Below are 19,447 nucleotides of genomic sequence, written 5' to 3' on the forward strand. Positions count from 1 at the left end.
CCAAGTAAAAGATTCCCTGTTAGGTCAGTTAGGATCACCACTTTATTTTCAGAATGTGAAATGTCAGAATAATGTAGAGTGATTTATTTCAGCTTATATTTCTTTCATCACATTCCCAGTGGGTCAGAAGTTTACATACACTCAATTAGTATTTGGTAGCATTGCCTTTAAGTTGTTTAACTTGGGTCAAACGTTTTGGGTAGCCTTCCACAAGCTTCCCACAATAAGTTAGGTGAATTTTGGCCCGTTCCTCCTGACAGAGCTGGTGTAACTGAGTTAGGTTTGTAGGCCTCCTTGTTTGCACACGCTTTTTCAGTACTGCCCACAAATCTTCTATGGGATTGAGGTCAGGGCTTTGTGATGGCCACTCCAATACCTTGACTTTGTTGTCCTTAAGCCATTTTGCCACAACTTTGGAAGAATGCTTGGGGTCATTGTCCATTTGGAAGACCCATTTGCGACCAAGCTTTAACTTCCTGACTTCCAGACTGAGGTCTTGAGATGTTGCTTCAATATATCCACATAATTTCCCTTCCTCATAATGCCATCTATTTTGTGAAGGGCAACAGTCCCTCCTGCAGCTAAGCGCCCCCACAACATGATGCTGCCACCCTCGTGCTTCACGGTTGGGATGGTGTTCTTCGGCTTGCAAGCCTCCCCCTTTTTCCTCCAAACATAACGATGGTCATTATGGCCGAACAGTATTATTTTTGTTTCATCAGACCAGAGGACATTTCTCCAAAATGTATGATCCTTGTCCCCATGTGCCGTTGCAAACCGTTGTCTGGCTTTTTTATGGCGGTTTTGGAGCAGTGGCTTCTTCCTTGCTGAGCGGCCTTTCAGGTTATGTCGATATATGACATGTTTTACTGTGGATATAGATACTTTTGTACTTGTTTCCTCCAGCATCTTCACAAGGTCCTTTGCTGTTGTTCTGGGATTGATTTGCACTTTTCGCACCAAAGTATGTTCATCTCTAGGAGACAGAACGCGTCTCCTTCCTGAGCGTTAGGACGGCTGCGTGGTCCCGTGGTGTTTATACTTGCATACTATTGTTTGTACAGATGCACATGGTAGCTTCAGGTGTTTGGAAATTGCTCCCAAGGATGAACCAGACTTGTGGAGGTCTACAAAATAAATTCTGAGTTCACTGATTTCTTTTGAGTTTCCCATGATATCAAGCAAAGAGGCAATGAGTTTGAAGGTAGGCCTTGAAATACATCCACAGGTACACCTCCAATTGACTCAAATGATGTCAATTAGCCTATCAGAAGCTTCTAAAGCCATGACATAATTTTCTGGAATTTTCCAAGCTGTTTAAAGGCACAGTCAACTTAGTGTATGTAAACTTCTGACCCACTGGAATTGTGATACAGTGAATTATAAGTGAAATAATCTGTAAACAATTGTTGTAAAAATGACTTGTGACATGCACAAAGTAGATGTCCTAACCGACTTGCCAAAACTCTAGATTGTTAACAAGAAATTTGTGGAGTAGTTGAAAAATTAGTTTTAATGACTCCAACCTAAGGGTATGTAAACTTCTGACTTCAACTGTATATTGTGTAATGTATACTACTGTGTGTATATATACATTGTCTGCGAATACACAGAATACACAGAGCAATCACCTTCTCAGATCATGTAAATGACTGAGACATGGCAGTTAACACTAAAGCAGTCAGCAAAAATCCTTATCTCAGGGTTAGGTATTTCATCAATCACTGAGATGCTACTTCTAGAGCAAGAGCTCAGTATTGGAGATATAGGTGAGAGGTCACAATGGCTGGCATGGGCCCTGTTTAAAAGGAGTGCACTATATAGGGAATAGGGTGCCATTTAGGACACAGCCGGGGAGCGTACCCAATTAGGTCTGGGCTCCATGTCCCAACATGCTTCCGAATGCTTCAGGTTTGGCTGCCGAACCAAACGAGTGTGCTTGCATACACCCTTAACCCCCTAAAGTCGATGTCCGCGATCTTGCGAAAATCTAGTTGGTTTAATACAAAAATCCCCATTTAAAAATCTGTCAGTTTAAACTTGAGATACAGTATCTGTTTTTTTGCATTGGATGCATCTCAACCTACTGCGTCCTCCAAGGGGCGGCAGGCAGTCTAGTGGTTAGTGTTGGGCCAGTAACCGATAGGTTGCTAGATCAAATCCCCGAACTGACAAGGTAAAAATCTGTCATTCTGCCCCTCAACAAGGCAGTTAACCCACTGTTCCTAGCCCGTCATTGTAAATAAGAATGTGCTCTTAACTGACTTGCCTAGTTAAATAAAGGTACAAAAAAGAAGTTGTTACATACGACCTGTCAACTTCTGTCTGTAGCGTCCAAACAGTTTGGGCTACACACTTATATGACCCCTCTATGGCAAGGTGACTCTCTGTTTTGTTCTAGGACGCCCACAAGACTCATCTGAAGGTCCCCCAGTACCAGTTACATTTTTTTTTTTTATTAAAGTATATATGGACACTTTAGTTCCACAATAATGGGTTAAATACATGTAAAAAAATATATATATATTATAAATGCTTCCTGATATTTCTTACATTTCTCAGATATAGGACAGACACTTCAGAACAATTTTTTTTGCGGGGGGACTATCTGTTGTTCCATGTAGTGAATATGTTATTCAACACAAAATAGTCAGAATTAATTTTACAATTTTACATCTGTTTGGTGCAGTATTTTGCAAGTGAAAAATATGCATGAAACAAGTAATCTGTCCTTGAATGACAACAAACACTTCATTGAAGAATCCCTTCAGGTGACCAATCACCAAAGAAGGGGCGAAGACTTCGGCTTCCAAACTTCGGCTTGCCTCGAACATTTAGTGTGCACGGACAGCCCAAAAATACCTTGCCAAAATAACAAAAACTTCACAAAATGTTATCATAATATATGCACAAACTGTTCCGAACTGTTTCGGATGGGAAGCATGCGGACGCCTTTAGAGCACCACTTCAGGCTGCAGCTGTAGACACTGGTAGCTTACGGCAGTCAGATATTAGACAGTATTTACATGGCTTTCATCGGCTAGGCTCCCTCCACACGCCAGCCAAGTGTGATGTAGCCTACATGTTCTCCGCTGTCTGGTAGAACAGGTTTAGATAATTACAGGTGTGTTGAATGTGTATCTGGATGGACTGTAGTTACATGACAGGTGTATAGGTAGGTACTAGACTGTATTGGCACCCTTGATAAAAATTAGCAAAAAAGACGAATAAATAGTACAAATACTGGGTGTGTATTGTATGCCCCAAGAATTTTTTTTACAATTATATTATTTTATTACTAATACAATTGTTCAGAGAAAGAGATTTTGTTTAACAAGTAAAACAATAAATCTGAAAAAGATGGGGGTCAAAATTATTGGCACCCCTGTTTTCAATACTGCAGCACCCTCCCCTTGCTAGGATAACGACAGAGCCTTTTTCTAAAATGTGCCCAGCCAGCTGTATCTGGGCTTTTTACATTTTAATAAAGTACAGACTCAGAGCTTCAAAATTGTATATCATACACTGTAGTTGGGGAAAGTTATGCTGCTTTAAAAGTTGATAAACTTGTAACCCCACTTGTGAGAAAAGGCTCCTGAAAACGCCCCTGAGGTTCTAACACCTGTTCGAGAGCTCTTCTTTGTGAATGCCTATTGAGCATTGTTCACGCCCTCTTAGGTCTTCGCACCACCCATTTCTTTAGGATTTCACATGTGAACTGGTCTCTTTGTGAATTGGGTCTCTCTTCTTTTTCTCCTTTGTTTAGCTAGCTAAACAAGGCCATGAGCACCAGCTAAATTCAGGGCAGAAATGTTGTTGAGAGCTGTAGCAACACTTTTGCAGTTGTCCATAGCTATATCGTCCCAAAAATATGAGATGGCAAACATTATGTACAGTGCATTCGGAAAGTATACACACCACTTGACTTTTTCCACATTTTGTTACCTTACAGCCTTACCCCATAATGACAAAGCGAAAACAGGTTTTTAAAAAAAAAATTTATTTATGAAAATAAAAAGATACCTTATTTACGTAAGTATTCAGATCATTTGCTATGAGACTCAAAATTTTGCTCGTGCATCCTGTTTCCATTGATCATCCTTGAGATGTTTCTACAACTTGATTGGAGTCCACCTGTGGTAAATTCAATTGATTTGGACATTATTTGGAAAGGCACACACCTGTCTATATAAGGTTAACATTACTCTTATAAATTATGAAGCCTTAATGTGCTTATGTGCTTGTGTTGATGACATAAATGCTTCAAAATTCACAAAAAAGTTAGCTGAAGATTATCTCAGAACAAAACGTATAAGATCTCCTAAGCATGTGTTTACCACAGACTTTATTTTCACTGTTTATGGGGATAAAAAAGAACAGTAATTTCCCAATAGGATTTGGCCAATGAGCCATGGCGTAGATAGCCTCCGTTAGTGCCGACAAAACGGCGCCATAACTATTGCTCTTTATCAGGGCAAGCCAGGAAGGATCCTGTCCTATTCTCTATATAGTGGAGTGCTTTCTCCTTGGCTCAACTAGGCTTGTAATTTAAGATCACATACCAGTTTTTTATTAAGGCACATGAAAGTTCACATGTTCAAGAAGGCATTTCTGGACAAAGAAATATTAAAAAAAATAAAAATTCAAGCGGCCTTACTGTGAAGTAGGAACTAGCTTCAAACGCCCACTTTCTTGAATCCGGTCACAAATGTTTTATGAGATTGGAGAACGCATTGGGAGGGATCTTAGACCATTCCTCCATACAGATTCTTTCCAGATCCTTGATATCCTTAGTCTTCCCTCATTGGCTGCCGCCTTCAATTCAAACCACAGGTTTTCAATGGGGTTAACATCTGGAGACAGATGGCCATTGAAAATGTTTTATTTTGTGGTAAATTTACAATTTCTTTGTGGATTTGTGTGTGTGCTTGGAGTTATTGTCTTGCTAGAAGATCCACTTGCAGCCCAATTTCAGCCTCCTGGCAGAGGCAAACAGGTTTTTGGCTAAAATGTCCTGGTACTTGGTAAAGTTTAGGATGCCGTTGACCATAACCTCTCTAGGGTAGGTGGCACCAAATCGTCCCACCTACGTAACAGCCAGTGGAATCCTGTGGCGCGTTATTCAAATACCTTAGAAATGCTATTACTTCAATTTCTCAAACATGTGACTATTTTACAGCATTTTAAAGACTCTCGTTAATCTAACCACACTGTCCGATTTCAAAAAGGCTTTACAACGAAAGCAAAACATTAGATTATGTCAGCAGAGTACCCAGCCAGAAATAATCAGACACCCATTTTTCAAGCTAGCTAGCTTTGGCAGCAGCTAATGGGGGATCCATAATAAATACAAATACAAAAAGATCCACCACCATATTTTACCGTCAGTATGAGGTACTGCATATACTTCCGTTTTATGAAGCTAAACCTGCCACTGGTATGCGTGGCAAAGAGCTCCATTTTCATGTCATCTGACCATAGCATTGCCAGTGGTTTGCTAAATGGCATTGGCACTTGGATTGGAACCAGTGCTATGGTCAGATGACATGAAAATAGAGCTCTTTGGCCACGCACACCGGTGCAGTTGTATTAGTATAAAAGCATACAATATACTGTAGCTCAGGATTTGTATTTATTTTATACAGTCTTTGCTCATCTTTATCAAGGGTGCCAATCATTTTGGAGCTGTGTGTATGTTAATCCTGGGATGAATGACACATTAAGAGTAAATGGCCTTCGAGAATGACTAAGGTGGAACTGCCTCACCAACCGCAATTTATAAAGTTCTGAAAATGTTTAGCCTTGCTTCTTTTGACTGATGTGTTTGGAACCACAGAGCTAAGGAACACCACCAATGAGAATAGAGGTCACAGGTCAGTGAGTGACAATACCTTAAAAGATGTCACACAGGAGTCCCGAGCAGAATGTCTATGGACGTCTGGGAGTTTTCAGTATTCATAGGAAAGGAAGTGGGAATGGGAGAATGTGGAAAGGAAGTGGTTGGGGGTTCTGGTGATAACCTGCACATGTGGGTGCTAAATGCAATGTAAGTAATGTTAGAGCTTGGCAACCGTCAGTCTACCAGGTCTCCAGGTATGTCATTATGGGCATGTCTCAGCTTATATCCCCAGTCCCAATGCTCAGTCTAGGAATTATTTCCTAGTCCCAGTCCTACTGCTGAGACTACTCTGTCTTCAGTAAATGACCACAGATCACCAGTAATTCTTCCTAGCAGCCATCTTGCACACGAACATAGTGAACACACACACTTCAGCAGGTGACATCTGCTGACAGATAGACAAAACTGGAATGGCATATAACCATTGTAGTAGTGCAGTTACTCAGTTACTTTAGAATCTAAAAGTAATACATATTTTGATTATAGCCTAGTGTTGTTTTCCCACAGCATTCTAAGAAACCTGTTAGCACCGCTTCATTTAGTAACGTTAATCCACAAATACTCGTTACTGTTTGATTTATGTTCACTTTTCTGACTACTATTAGTAACTGTAGTGGAAACTATAGCCTGTGTTACGTACAGTATGTAGGCCCCAGCCAGGCATTCTAAGTTGAGCTGGTGGTGGGTTCTGAATAGCTAGCCTCATCAGTGGGCTTAGTAGTGTAGCTGTGTACTCCTAGGCCTGCTCTCCTGCCCTGCCTGCTCATTGTCCTTTTAATTGGTGTGAGTGTGAGAGAGACCAGTGTTAAAGCTCTATCTCCCCCCATCCTAGATGGAAATGTACAACTCCATCAGTAACTCCCACAGTGGAACGGCTGTATTCAGAATAATGTCGGTCCTAACAGAATATACAGTAGGGAAATGCTTTAGTTAGAGACAATGAGAAGATACAATGTTTTATGGACCTCTAGCCCTATTACAACATGTAGAAAAATGGGCAACGGAAGAGCTCTTGTTCAAATTGCACCATTTATTACATTTCTATCCCTGCTATTTGGTCCAAAATATATTAATTAAACCCCACAACCTCTCAACATTTTAGTCCTTTTGAGTGTGTCGCCCCCACCTCCGTTTTACCCAGTGTATGAAATAATAATCGAGTTGAAAGTCAAAGCTCTATGCTGGTGTCAGGCTGGTGTCGTTGGTTGGTTTCCTGGGTAGGGATATGTCTTGCAGTTCTTTTAACCAGAGCCCAATGGGCCCTGCTCAAAAGTTATACACTATAAAAGGAATAGGGTGCCATTTCGGAGGCAGCCCAAGTTTAGTTTCACATGGCGGGGGTAGGGTAATTATTGTGGCTTGTCAGCCATTTTAACTCCCAGCCAGACCCAGACAGTGTCCAGGGCCTTCCCTGGTCTCTTTGATCATCCCTCTCTCTCTGGAAGGCCCCCTCCTCACAAAGAGCTGCTTGTCTCACTGTCGGCCCCGCTCACACACAAACATGCGCTCGCATGCAGACACACACACACAGGTCATACACACACACACACACACACACACACAGACAGACAAACATAGTCACACAGGCTGTAGTCTGCTAGTCCTCTCATTAGATACCCCCAGACAGAGCAAGGTTGGGTTCATAAGGCACCAAACGGAAGACAACGTACTGAAATAGGGACTTGTCCAATAAGAAATGTGAATTTTAAAATTTTCCGTTGCAAAAGTTTTTGCTACAGTGTGCCCTAATGGATACGACCTAGAGGAGACCAGATGCACACAGCCAGAACGTCCCATGAGTCGGGAACAAGCTATTTTTGTGATGTCATGGCACAGGCAAACAACTCTGCTTTTCTTGGTAGAGGAGGGTGGAAGGAGATGAAGTTGCAAATTATGAATTGGTTGAGTTGGTAAATGGTATTCAGCTAGTTCATGTATTTATGTTGTACAAGTCTAGAGAATAATGTTTTAATATGTGGAAAAATGGATTTGCGAATATGATTTGTTACACTTGTTGAATTGAAGTTGGTATAGGCTACAGGTAGTAAAGGTATTTATTTACAGTCAAAAGATTGGACACCTACTAATTTTGTAAAAATGTTTACTCTTTTCTACATTGTAGAATAGTAGTGAAGACATCAAAACTATGAAATAACACATGGAATCATGTAGTAACCAAAAAAGTGTTAAACAAATCAAAATATATTTTATATTTGAGATTCTTCAAAGTAGCCACCATTTGCCTTGATAACAGCTTTGCACACTCTTGGCATTCTCTCAGCCTGCATCATGAGTTAGTCACCTGGAATGCATTTCAATTTACAATTGTGCCTTATTAAAAGTTAATTTGTTGAATTTCTTTCCTTAATACATTTGAGCCAATCAGTTGTGTTTTGACAAGGTAGGGATGGTATATAGAAGATAGTCCATATTATGGCAAGAACAGCTCAAAAAAGCTAAGAGATACGACTGTCCATCATTACTTTAAGGAATTTTGAACGTTTCTTCAAGTGCAGTCGCAAAAACCATCAAGCGCTATGATGAAACTGGCTCTCATGAGGACCACCACAGGAATGGAAAACCCAGAGATACCTCTGCTGCAGAGGATAAGTTCATTAGAGTAACCAGCCTCAGAAATTGCATCCCAAATAAATGCTTCAGAGTTTAAGTAGCAGACTGTTCTGATTAGACTGTGTGAATCAGGCCTTCATGGTCGATTTTGCTGCAAAGAAACCACTACTAAAGGACACCAATAAGAAGAAGAGACTTGTTTTTGCCAAGAAACACGAGCAATGGACGTTAGACCAGTGGAAATCTGTCCTTTGGTCCGGAGTCCAAGTTTGAGATTTTTGGTTACAACTGCCGTGTCTTTGTGAGACGCAGAGTAGGTGAACGGATGATCTCCGCATCTGTGGTTCCCACAGTGAAGCATGGAGGAGGAGGTGTGGTGGTGCTTTGCTGGTGTCACTGTCAGTGATTTATTTAGAATTCAAGGCACACTTTACCAGCATGGCTAGCACAGCATTGGTCAGCAATATGTCATCCCATCTGGTTTGCGCTTAGTGGGACTATCATTTGTTTTTCAACAGGACAATGACCCAACGCACCTCCAGGCTGTGTAAGCGCTATTTTACCAAGAAGGAGATTGGAGTGTTGCATCAGATGACCTGGCCTCCACAATCACCTGACCTTAACCTAATTGGGATGAGTTGGACCGCAGAGTGAAGGAAAAGCAGCCAAGTGCTCAGCATATGTGGGAACTCCTTCAAGTCTGTTGGAGAAGCATTCCAGGTGAAGCTGGTTGAGAGAATGCCGAGTGTGCAATGCTGTCATCAAGGCAAAGGGTGGCTACTTTGAAGAATCTCAAATAGAAAATATATTTGGATTTGTTTAACCTTTGTTTGGTTACTACATGATTCCATATGTTTTATTTCATAGTTTTGATGTCTTCACTATTATTCAATGTAGAAAATAGTAAAAATAAAGAAAAACCCTTGAATGAGTAGGTGTGTCCAAATTTCTGACTGGTACTGTATGTTCTTCACAGTTAGAGAGAGTAATGTTGGTTTTTGTGCGCAATACATCATTATGCTCTTTAGATGTTCACCTATCGCAATGTCCTTTACTGTGACCGAACTATTCATCTTTCCTATATAAAAAAGTACATTGGCCTTGCTTTTCAAAGCTTTGATGTTTGTACTACTGTATAGGATCGTCTGTGTGTCATTATTCAGGCTAGATATGAGACCGTTCACACACGACACAGTCACACACTTATTCAGGCTAACGGGGACACACACACACACACACACTGTTGCGCATAATGACACCCATCAGGCTGCTCTGCCCTCCTATGAACAGTGTTTATGGTGCCATTGGTGCGAAGATGAAAACAGCCTCTCTCCCCCCCGCTGTACTGTAGCATAGTGTGTTTACTGAACAGCAGGGGTTACCGTTTGATGCTCCTCTCTTTAGTCTGTCTGCTGCTGCCGCCGCATTCGGTTGTCTTGCCAGTTTAGCAAAAAAATATTTTATTTGCTTAACTCATGTTCTATGCACATGTCCACCCCAACCCCCCGTTTATGCTTTATCCCTCCCCATGTAAGAAAACAGAGAGCGAGACACCCAGACACACACACACACGGCATACACACACGCACACAGACAAACTCCTTAGGGGAGCTGTATACACACAGACAGGCTGTAAACTAGGGACCTCATTATAATCTGTTTCAGTCTTCGTCAGACAGTGTTCATTCTGCCTGAACGATATTCTCTCAGTCAGTGCAAATATGTATCACTGAGAGAGACAACCTACACAGACTGCCTATACCAGAGGGCTAACTCGCCTAGGGTTCTTATCCACGGTGGTCTTTCCATCATCCAGCCTTTTGTCCCAGTTACAGATACCATTCCATCTGTTCCTACAAAGACAACCAGCCCAGATAACTAGCTAGATAACGTCACAATTCCCCCTCCAGACTTCACTCCTCACAGCTTCATCTTGAGGGAAGTAGAAAGTAGCACATTGTGGTTATTTTCTCTCTCTGGCCTCTTTTCTGCGTCCCCTCACCTCTGTGGGACCTGACCATACCCTCAGGAGACGTGATGTCCCCGTCCTCAGCCCGCCCGGTGAGGTTGTGACCCCCTTCAGCAAGGCAGTGTGACTGGCTGCTCTGGGACAGTGTAGGGTTCTGGTCAAAAGTAGTGCACTAGATGGGGAATAGGGTGCCATTTGAGAAGCACCGGAGGACTCATGCAGGAGCTCAGGGAGCGTTAGCTTAGCGGTCGCTGTGCTGTACTGTGCAGCAGTGTGAAGTGATGAGGCTCGGAGGACCATCTGGTAGCAGGCAGTCAGGTAATTCCCTCAGAGCCAAGCTAGGGGACACCGCTTTCACATACCCACACTGCCCCCAGGGGGCGACCCTGAGAGACACACCAAAGTTAGCACCAAGCTACCAATCTACCGCCTCCACCGGAATCTCTACCAATAGTGCTTAATGTGTGTTTGTTATAATACATAGTTTGCACAAAGCTACTTTCTCCTGCCGACTTCAGTTTAGTAAGGCCGAGCTAACTAGTGCAAGGCTTTGAGTATGGCTTAAGCATACCACCAAGTTACAGGAGTTAATTTGTAGGGCCATGGGCATAATTTCATGTATACATTTGGATGTGTTTACAAAATGGAAGTCCTTGGGACACAAAGTAGCTGCTCTGACCCAGTTTTTTTCCATCACAGTTCCAAAATCCCTTCATCCTCCTTGGTGGTTTCCCCACCAACCACCACAACATAGCACTTTTCTGCATGACACATGAAGGATGTTCCTTTTCCATGTGGAATATTTTTGTTTGTCTGAACTGGCATGGTTAGGAAAGCAGTTATCCCGGGACCCAGCTTCTCGGCTCCCACACACACAATTCCCCCAGAGGTGAAAGGTCAACGTCTCTGTGAGGGCTGGCCATAGATTGGAGTGGTTGGTACATTAAGCTGTTAAACCACTCTTAGTTGGTTCAGTGGTTGCATCCCAAATGGCACCCTGTTCCCTTTACAGTGCATTCGTAAAATATTGAGACCACTTGACTTTTTCCACATTTCGTTACGTTACAGCCTTATTCTAAAATTGATTAAATAAATACAAAATCTCTCGTCAAAGCGAAAACAGATTTTTGGTAATGTATTAAATATAAAAAAACAGATTTTACATAAGTATGCAGACCCTTTGCTATGAGACTCGAAATTGAACTTGGGTACATCCTGTTTCCATTGATCATCCTTGAGATGGAACTCTTTGGCCTGAATGCCAAGCGTCACGTCTGGAGGAAACCTGGCACCATCCCTACGGTGAAGTATGGTGGTGGCAGCATCATACTGTGGGGATGTTTTTCAGCTGCAGGGACTGGGAGACTAGTTAGGATCGAGGGAAAGATGGATGGAGCAAAGTACAGCGAGATCCTTGATGAAAACCTGCTCCTGAGCGTTCAGGACCTCCGACTGGGCCGAAGGTTCACCTTCCAACAGGATAACGACCCTAAGCACACAGCCCAAGCAATGCAGGAGTGGCTTCCTGGACAAGTGTCTGAATGTACTTGAGTGGCCCAGCCAGAACCCGGGCTTGAACTTGATCGAACATCTCTGTAGAGGCCTGAAAATAGCCGTGCAGCGACGCTCCCCATCCAACCTGACAGAGCTTAAGAATACCTGCAGAGAAGAATGGGAGAAACTCCCCAAATGCAGGTGTCCCAAGCTTGTAGTGTCATACCCAAGAAGACTCTAGGCTATAATCGCTGCCAAAGGTGCTTCAACAAGGTACTGAGTAAAGCATCTAAAGTACTTACAGTATGTAAATGTGATATTTGTTTTTTTATTTTTAATAGATTTGCAAAAATGTCAATAAACCTGTTTTTGCTTTGTCATTGTGGGTAAATTGATGAAAAAAAATCAAAAGGCACTCCCACATCTGAGCAATCTTGTTGCAGGTGCATGGCAACAGTTGAAACAGGATGAAGGAAAAAAGGAAACCGCACACTGCTCTTGATAGTATCACTGATATTTAATAAGCTTACGTATCGGCCTAACGGCCTTCGTCAGAGCTTTTGTCAAATTGATGGTAAATTGATGAAGAAAAAAATATATTTAATCCGTTTTAGAATAAAGCTGTAACGTAACACAAAGTTGAGGGGTCTGAATACTTTCTGAAGTTGTGTACTGTTAGGGGAATAGTGCCATTTGGGACACTTACAGTGTGTGGGAAATAGCTCAGTATTTCAGGGTAGGAATTTGCTTACTTAACTCACTTCTTCTTACGCACCACCATGCACCATTATTTCCCTGTGACGAAGCGGAACTAGCTCATGAGAAGTGTGTGTGTGTGTGTGTGTGTGTGTGTGTGTGTGTGTGTGTGTGTGCGCGCATAATACCTACTTGTGTGTTCTGAAAGTATTTTTTGGCAGCAGAGTCACCAAATTTAATTTGTTCTCTGACAATCTCAGAACAAAGGCGGACAGATCCTGCTCTGCTCTCCTCTCTCTGGTCCATATGATCTAATTGTTTGTAGTTACGCACCCAATAAAGACCTGCCAACACAATCGCACAGCCACACTGCCTCAGATAGCTCAGCAATAGATCCTTATGGTGTTTGGACCTGACTGAATTTACAGCCCTGTTCTGCTCTTCTATGTTCTGTTTGGACTGAGCTGGACATACACACACACACACTGAGCTGGATGTTTAGTGAGCCGAGCTTTCTCATCTCTCTCTCTGGCTGTCTCTCGCTCTGTCTCTCGCTGTCTCTCGCTCTGTCTCTCGCTCTCTCTCTGGCTGTCTCTCGCTCTCTCTCTGGCTGTCTCTCGCTCTCTCTCTGGCTGTCTCTCGCTCTCTCTCTGGCTGTCTCTCGCTCTCTCTCTGGCTGTCTCTCGCTCTCTCTCTGGCTGTCTCTCGCTCTCTCTCTGGCTGTCTCTCGCTCTCTCTCTGGCTGTCTCTCGCTCTCTCTCTCTGGCTGTCTCTCTCGCTCTCTCTCTCTGGCTGTCTCTCGCTCTCTCTCTCTGGCTGTCTCTCTCGCTCTCTCTCTCTGGCTGTCTCTCGCTCTCTCTCTCTCTGGCTGTCTCTCGCTCTCTCTCTCTCTGGCTGTCTCTCGCTCTCTCTCTGGCTGTCTCTGTGTGTTTGTTTTTCCCTCTCATTGTCAGTCAACCTTACAGAGAGACAACCCCTCCTCGGTGTGCATAGTACATTTAGAGTACCATCTCTGCTCTGAGTATACACCCAGTGTACAAAACATTAAGGACATCTGCTCTTTCCATGACATAGACTGACCAGGTGAATTCCGGTAAAGCTATGATCCCTTATTGATGTCGCTTGTTAAATCCACTTCAATCAGTGTAGGTGAGGGGGAGGAGACTGGTTAAATAAGGATTTTTAAGCCTTGAGACAATTGAGACATGGATTGTGTATATGTGCCTTTCAGTGGGTGAATGGGCAAGACAAAAGATTTAAGTGCCTTTGAAAGGGGTATGGTAGTAGGTGCCAGGCGCACCGGTTTGTGTCAAGAACTGCAACGCTGCTGTTTTTTTTTTTTGTTTTTTTACACTCAACCGTTTCCCGTGTGTATCAAGAATAGTCCACCACCCAAAGGACATCCAGCCAACTTCACACAACTTTATGAAGCATTGGCGTCAACATGGGCCAGCATCCCTGTGGAACACTTTCAAGACCTTGTGTTGTCCATGCCCGACTAATTGAGGCTGTTCTGAGGGCAAAAGGGGGGATGCAACTCAATATTAGGAAGGTGTTCCTAATGTTTGCTGTACTCAATGTATGTCCGTCTGTCTCACTCTCTGTGGAGCTGTGTTACTTTGAGCCAGCCATATATAGAAAATAATGAAGTCCATGAATAAAGTATCATCTCTATAGAGCCATCCTCTCATCTCTGTTCTCTTCTGTTCCTCTCTGTTCTCTGTCTGTCTCTTACAGCTGCTGGAGTCTCCAGAGGTGAAGGAGGATGCAGTCCTCTGTTATTCTATGGAGGTATGTACTTTACCATACTACTGAATGTCAATACGGTCCTTCATATTTACTGATGCCTCCTACAGCTGCACACAGTCATTTATGAATAATGAATTGTTATGGTATGTGTGATAGATTTGTTTTTGAATGCACCTATAAGCCAAGCCATAGTAGGAGTGTGTCTGTAGTGAGGCCGTTTTCTCTGTCTGGATGTATTGAAGGAATCTTCTGTCATCATGAATTATAGAGTGACTGTGAGGTAGTGTAGAGGCTAAGAACAGAGTCTGAAACTCCCTGAGTCCCAGCCTGCAGCCTGTAGACTGGAGCTGGGCTGGAAAAAGGAGGGCTAGGTAAGAGCTCTGTTCAAGGGGGGAAAAGAGTGTGATAGGGCAGGCAAGGTGGGGCGGCAGGTAGCCAAGTGGTTAGAGCATTGGGCCAGTAACCGAAAGGTTGTTAGATCGAATCCCCAAGCTGACAAGGTAATAAATGTTGTTCTGCCCCTGAACAAGGCAGTCAAACCACTGTTCCCCGGTAGGCCGTCATTGTAAATAAGAATTTGTTCTTAACTGACTTGCTTAGTTAAATAAAGGTAGCTTTAAAAAGACTGCCATAGCTATAGTGGAGCTAGTCAGTAATTGCTAGAATTTTCACCTTGAATTGTATGGGAAATTGGGAATATCAGACAGACAGGCCAAGTTTCCTATAATGGGACTCCATCCTTCTGAGACAGACATCTGTTAATGAGCCTGCCCTCTGCATGCCACAACTCAGACAGACACCCCCACTCTTTAGTCAGCCAGCCACGACCCGTCTCTCAGACTAGCCTTCTTAATATTCAGACAGCTAGACATAACCCCCCGACTCCAACGCCAAGTCACCTCTCCTCTTTTCCTCTCCCTCTCATCCTCCTTCTCCAGCTGCAGTCCACTGGTCGTCTCCTGGAGGAGCAGCTTCCAGAGATGATGACAGAGCTCCTGGCTGCGGCCAGGGACAAGATGCTGTGTCCGGCCGAGTCCCAGCTAACTCGCTCCTTGCTCATGGAGGTCATCGAGCTGCACGCCAACCACTGGACCCCTCTGGAGGATCTCACTACACAGTACTACAACAGGACCATCCAGAAGCTCACCACCGCCTAGCCCCCCAGACCCAGGACCTGTCCCACAGGTCAGACACATGGAGGCCTGAGCTGGGTTGATGGCCGGGATGCATGGGGTTGGACTAGACATGGGACCGTACAGAGTTGCAGAACATAATTGGTTGGTCCCATACCAGACTGCAAATGCGTTTAGGTATAAGGAGATGGGACTGACAAGACATACAGACAGACCTGAAATCCATGCAAAAACAAGACAAACACTACACCACGCACACAGACATAAGAGACTGGCCACTGGCACACATTCAACTGTGGTGGCGTGCCTGGTCACTGAGATGGGTGGAGGACAAAGAGACGGCATGATGGGGGGGGGGGGGGTTGGAACAGCAGCCGCCTGTCCTTGGTGAACAGTCTCTCCTCAGAGGTTAAAAAGAGAAGAAGCAGGGGGGTCCAGGGAGATCTCTTTCTCTCTCTTTTGTGTTCATGTGCCAACCACCCTTCCTCCTTTCTCTGTCTTTCTCCTTTATCTATCTCCCCTCCTCCTCTTCTCTGTCCCAGGGCCTATGTGGCTGACTGGGGGAGATGAGAGGGGAGGCAGGCAAGCCTCTGTCTGGGTTGTCCCCTCCCCAGACCTCCCTCCAGTGGGCCAGGTCAAATGGCCAGACTGCAGGGCTAGGTTCCAGTAAGGCCTGCCTTTGTCGTCGTCCCCCCCCCCACTCCCCAGAGGCGCTTTGTGTGGCTGAGACACTGGCTGGCGCACTCTGGATTGCTGGCTGGGTAGCAGATGGCTTCTGGCGCCTCAGTGGGCTGGCTGCAGACAACCTCCCAGTCCCACCTACACTCCAGCCAAGGCCAACCCATCCTCCAACCCAGGCTAACCCTAACCCAGCCAGGCCGCTGACAGAAGGGGGCAGTGGGTTTGTCCTGGGGGCCAGTGGGGCTACCGTGGGGGGCTAGGGATTGGGGACTGGGGGGGGTGGCGCAGCAGACAGAAGCATCAATCTGCTGCTTTAGTGGGGCTTTTGTTGTCATTATCATTTTCAGAAGGGTTTAATTTTCTCTGTCCATGCTTTTGTTACCTTTGTTATTAATTATATTATATTATTGTTACTATTATTGTTGTGTTATTTCTTTTAAATCATGTACTGTAAATATGTATGATAATGGAATATTTTAGGGTAGATGTATTGCACAGGTTTGATTTTGTTTTGCACTGTTTTAAGGTGATTACTTGTTTTAAAAGTCAAAACGATAAAAGAAAAAAATGCTTTTTAACGGTGGAATGGATAAATACTAGCATTAAAAAGACTCAATAGGTTTGAGGGGTTGGTTGATTAGAAAGGGAAGGTTTAGCCAGAAGGAAGAATCAAAGAAATTATGGATTTGAAGAAGTCAGTCAGACTAGTGGCCTTGTGAACTATAACTACATTTATAGAGTTGCGTCCTTGTTGTTTTGAAAGACAAGGTCCAAGAGAGGTGGAGAGTGCTTGCCGAGTGACCGAATTTAGTGAGGTGATTATTTATTTTATTTTTTTCCTGCAAAAAAAAAACTAAAGAAAAACGAGCCTGATACAAATCGCTTCTTCAAATGTTCTCCTGTTCAAGTAGCCATTTTGCAGTGTTGGACATTTTGCAACTCTTTATCTGTGTGACGATGAAGTATTTGCTTTTGAGAGAGGAAAAAACCTGTTTTATTCTACAGATTCTAAAAAAATATATATATGACAATGTAGTTAGCTAGTATGTGATTCGCATTACTCTGGCTTCTGCAAATGTGTGTACAACAATATTGACATATCAACCCAATCATAATTATGTAATCCAATTAAATGTAATCGAATATACAGAATATACCAGTATTTAAGACGACGAAGCGAGCTCTAGGAGGGCATGGTGCAAAGAGACACAAGGGACACGTCCCATTTAGCAACCCTTCCAAAGTGTGCACTTGTTCACTTCCCTTTCCTGATTGGAAAGGAATGACTGGCATAAGATATGATATTCTAGCCATGATGATTAGCTATAGGGTTGTGGTTGTGTGGATAGGAAGTGGCTTTTCCATGTGTTCTTACTATGGCTTCAGCTCATGTTGAAGGAACTGCTCTTTCTGGGGCAGTCTGTCAGTCCTAGTACTACTAGTGTTACTAGCTTCTGATTTCCTATTGAACTGAATCTCTGGGCATTTCATTTTTTTGTTGCATCAAGAATTCAAATCTTTTAAGGTAGGCACACATCCAAAACAATAGGGTATTTTAAAACAATTTAAATAATTTGGAGATACGGATAACTGCCAAAATAAAGGAAACGCCAACAATAGGGCTACCATGAGCCAGAACAGCTTCAATGTCCCTTGGCGTCGATTCTACAAGTGTCTGGAACTCAATTGGAGGGATGCAACATCATTCTTCCACTAGAAATTCAATCATTTGCTGTTTTGTTGGTGTTGGTAAACGCTCAGGGAATCTCCCTTAAGTGTTCAATTGGGTTTGAGATCTGGTGACAGAGATGGCATATGGTTTACATTGGTTTGATGAGCATGAAACATTCAGTGACCAGTCGTGCCCTGTGGATGGGGTTATTGTCGTCCTATGGGGGCATAGCCATGGTAGCCAAAATAATGGCCTGTGCAGCATTTTTATACATGACCCTAAGCATGATGGGATGTTAATTGCTTAATTAGCTCAGGAACCACACCTGTGTGGAAAAACCTGCTTTCAATAAACATTGCATCTCTCATTTACTCAAGGGTTTCAATTATTTTGGCAATTATCTGTATATACAAACCCATCTGTCTAGGTATGCACCTGCCTATAAGGTGAATTTCATTTTAGTTTGCTAAAATACAATGGGTTTTGATTTTCAGTGACTAAAATTGTGATTCCGATGATCACTTGCCTGGTATAATGTTAGATTGTAAATAATGCTATTGGGCGATTCCATATGCAAAGGAGCGACTCTCATCTGTGACGATGGGCCTCCCGGCGCCCTCTGACCTTAGACCTTTAGGTTACGTGACTCGCCCTACTATTGAATGCGACGCAACCCCATTTGCATCTCGTTGACATTGGGAGGTATATGGTATAGCATCATCATGGCGTTGTAACCCCAGCGAGGCGAGACTACCAGCCAGATGGTGCACAGATGATGAGCTGTAGAGTTTGTGGAAGTTGTTGGTCATCGGTTTTATTTTTTATTAAGCAATTTAAAAAATGTGGTAACTGAAGAGGTGTAAAAAATGTGGGTGTTGTACTATGGTTTTTAGCTGCCTGAAATATTAGGCGCCTGTATTGACGCAGCCGCTAAACGTTCTCACTGTCTGGACAATTTTATTTTCCCATATCCTGAGAACATCTCCCCCTTCACTCCACCATTCAGCCACTAAAGCCTCTTTATTTTAAGAGAAATCATCTCGTATGTCTGGGGGATGTCTTATCTTGTGTTGCACTGCTTTGACTCAAACACAATCTTCAGAATAAGTAAGGATGTAATACCTGAGAAAAGCTCTGTTTCCTCTCGATATATGCTCTGCCACATGTCGCTATGCTCGCAATGAGCTCTCGTTCTTCAGACACAGAATATTTGTAACAATATTTATTTAACTAGGCAAGTTAGTTAAGAATAAAGTCTTAATTACAGTGACGGCCTACCGGGGAACAGTGGGTCAACTGCCTTGTTCGGGGGGCAGAACGACAGATTTTTATCTTGTTAGCTCGGGGATTCGATCCAGCAACCTTTCGGTTACTGGCCCAACGCTCTAACCACTACGCTACATGCCGCCCCAGTACACACTGGGACTCTCCTATATGAATCATACTACATACTAATGTCATCTCTGTTAAAAGGTTTTGCATACTTTAAAAAATTGAGTATTACCTATAGCCATTATACAATATTCTATTAGTCTGACTAGTTGTATGACTGGATGTCCTTGGCCCATTGTGTTGCCTTTGTT

At 43.3% G+C, this 19,447-nt stretch overlaps 1 protein-coding gene across 7 annotated transcripts in view; it reads left to right on the forward strand.

Moving 5' to 3' along the window:
- Nucleotides 1-17,201, forward strand: part of LOC115159097 (CBP80/20-dependent translation initiation factor) — a 136,189-nt gene extending 118,988 nt beyond the window's left edge. For all 7 annotated transcript variants that reach the window (XM_029708486.1, XM_029708487.1, XM_029708492.1 and 4 more), the window contains 2 exons: nt 14,367-14,420; nt 15,317-17,201. In XM_029708486.1, coding sequence (XP_029564346.1) covers nt 14,367-14,420; nt 15,317-15,535 — 273 coding nt within the window. In that variant the 3' untranslated portion in view covers nt 15,536-17,201. The remainder of the gene's footprint in view (nt 1-14,366; nt 14,421-15,316) is intronic.
- The last annotated feature ends 2,246 nt before the right edge of the window (nt 17,202-19,447 follow it).

Source organism: Salmo trutta, chromosome 23 (genome assembly GCF_901001165.1).
Source record: "Salmo trutta chromosome 23, fSalTru1.1, whole genome shotgun sequence".
Taxonomy (NCBI): Eukaryota; Metazoa; Chordata; class Actinopteri; order Salmoniformes; family Salmonidae; genus Salmo; species Salmo trutta.